Source organism: Brassica oleracea, chromosome C3 (assembly GCF_000695525.1).
Source record: "Brassica oleracea var. oleracea cultivar TO1000 chromosome C3, BOL, whole genome shotgun sequence".
NCBI classification, from domain to species: domain Eukaryota; kingdom Viridiplantae; phylum Streptophyta; class Magnoliopsida; order Brassicales; family Brassicaceae; genus Brassica; species Brassica oleracea.
This window is the reverse complement of record NC_027750.1, coordinates 61,245,682-61,246,875: the sequence shown is the minus strand read 5'-3', so window position 1 is coordinate 61,246,875 and position 1,194 is coordinate 61,245,682. Positions and strand designations below refer to the sequence as shown.

At 49.2% G+C, this 1,194-nt stretch overlaps 1 protein-coding gene across 1 annotated transcript; it reads left to right on the top strand.

Annotated features, from left to right (window-relative positions):
• The first annotated feature begins 461 nt into the window (after positions 1–461).
• LOC106331143 lies at positions 462–935 on the top strand. The gene has a single exon (XM_013769475.1). The coding sequence runs from the start codon at positions 462–464 to the stop codon at positions 933–935; it is 474 nt and encodes a 157-aa protein (XP_013624929.1).
• The last annotated feature ends 259 nt before the right edge of the window (positions 936–1,194 follow it).

Sequence of the window (1,194 nt, the reverse complement as noted above, 5' to 3'; positions counted from 1 at the left end):
AAGCTTTCACCCGCAATCTGATGGGCAGACCGAGAGGGTGAATGCCTTGCTTGAAAGTTATCTCCGTCACTTTGTAAGCGCCAACCAACGGGACTGGGCGAAATTGCTGGACATAGCCCAGTTCTCATACAACCTTCAACGCAGTGAGGCGACGGGACGGAGTCCGTTCGAGCTTGCAACTGGACAGCAGCCATTGACCCCGCACACCTTGGCCACACCAAGGACTGAAGGGAAGAGTCCCGGGGCGTTCATAATGGCTAAGCAGTGGGAAGAACATGCTGACCTTGCCCGGGCATGTTTGGAAGGCGAAATTGCTGGACATAGCCCAGTTCTCATACAACCTTCAACGCAGTGAGGCGACGGGACGGAGTCCGTTCGAGCTTGCAACTGGACAGCAGCCATTGACCCCGCACACCTTGGCCACACCAAGGACTGAAGGGAAGAGTCCCGGGGCGTTCATAATGGCTAAGCAGTGGGAAGAACATGCTGACCTTGCCCGGGCATGTTTGGAAAAATCCCGAAAACGGATGAAGAAATGGGCAGATGAGAAGAGACGGCCTTCGGAGTACTCAGTGGGCGACCTTGTACTTGTGAAATTACTTCCACAACAGTTCAAGGCATTCCGGAGCCTACACAAAGGCTTGATCCGGAGGTACGAAGGACCAATCGAGATAGTTGGGAAGGTGGGAAAGGTTTCCTACCGACTTGACCTACCGGATACACTTAAGATCCATCCGTTCTTTCATGTGAGCATGTTGAAACCGTACCATGCTGATGAGGACGACCAAACCCGAGGAGTTTTGACTCGAGCACCACCCGTGGTGACTAAGTCTTATGACAAAGAGATCGAAGAGGTGCTGGCGTCCAAGGAAGTGAGGAAGCGGGGAGTCCCGAGACAGACCCATTTAAACAAGACCCAAGCCCGCTTTACTTAGTATTTTCTTAAGCTTTAAGTCTTTATAAAATATCTAAGTAATAAAATAATATAAGAAGAATGTAGAATAGTTAAAGGTGAAGTAACTTCACATGAGGGAAAAGATCTCAACCGTTAGATCGGTTTGATCTGAACCGTCCGTTGAGGAGGTGAAAGTGTATATAAAGGGGGTCACCCCTCATTTGTAAGATACGAAATTTCAATAAGAAAACACTTCCATAAGCTCTGACCTCTCTCTAGAAAACGTCTCTCTCTCTAAG

Coding starts and splice junctions, on each gene's coding strand:
- LOC106331143 (XM_013769475.1), top strand. CDS start 462: ATGGCTAAGCAGTGGGAAGAACATGCTGACCTTGCCCGGGCATGTTTG.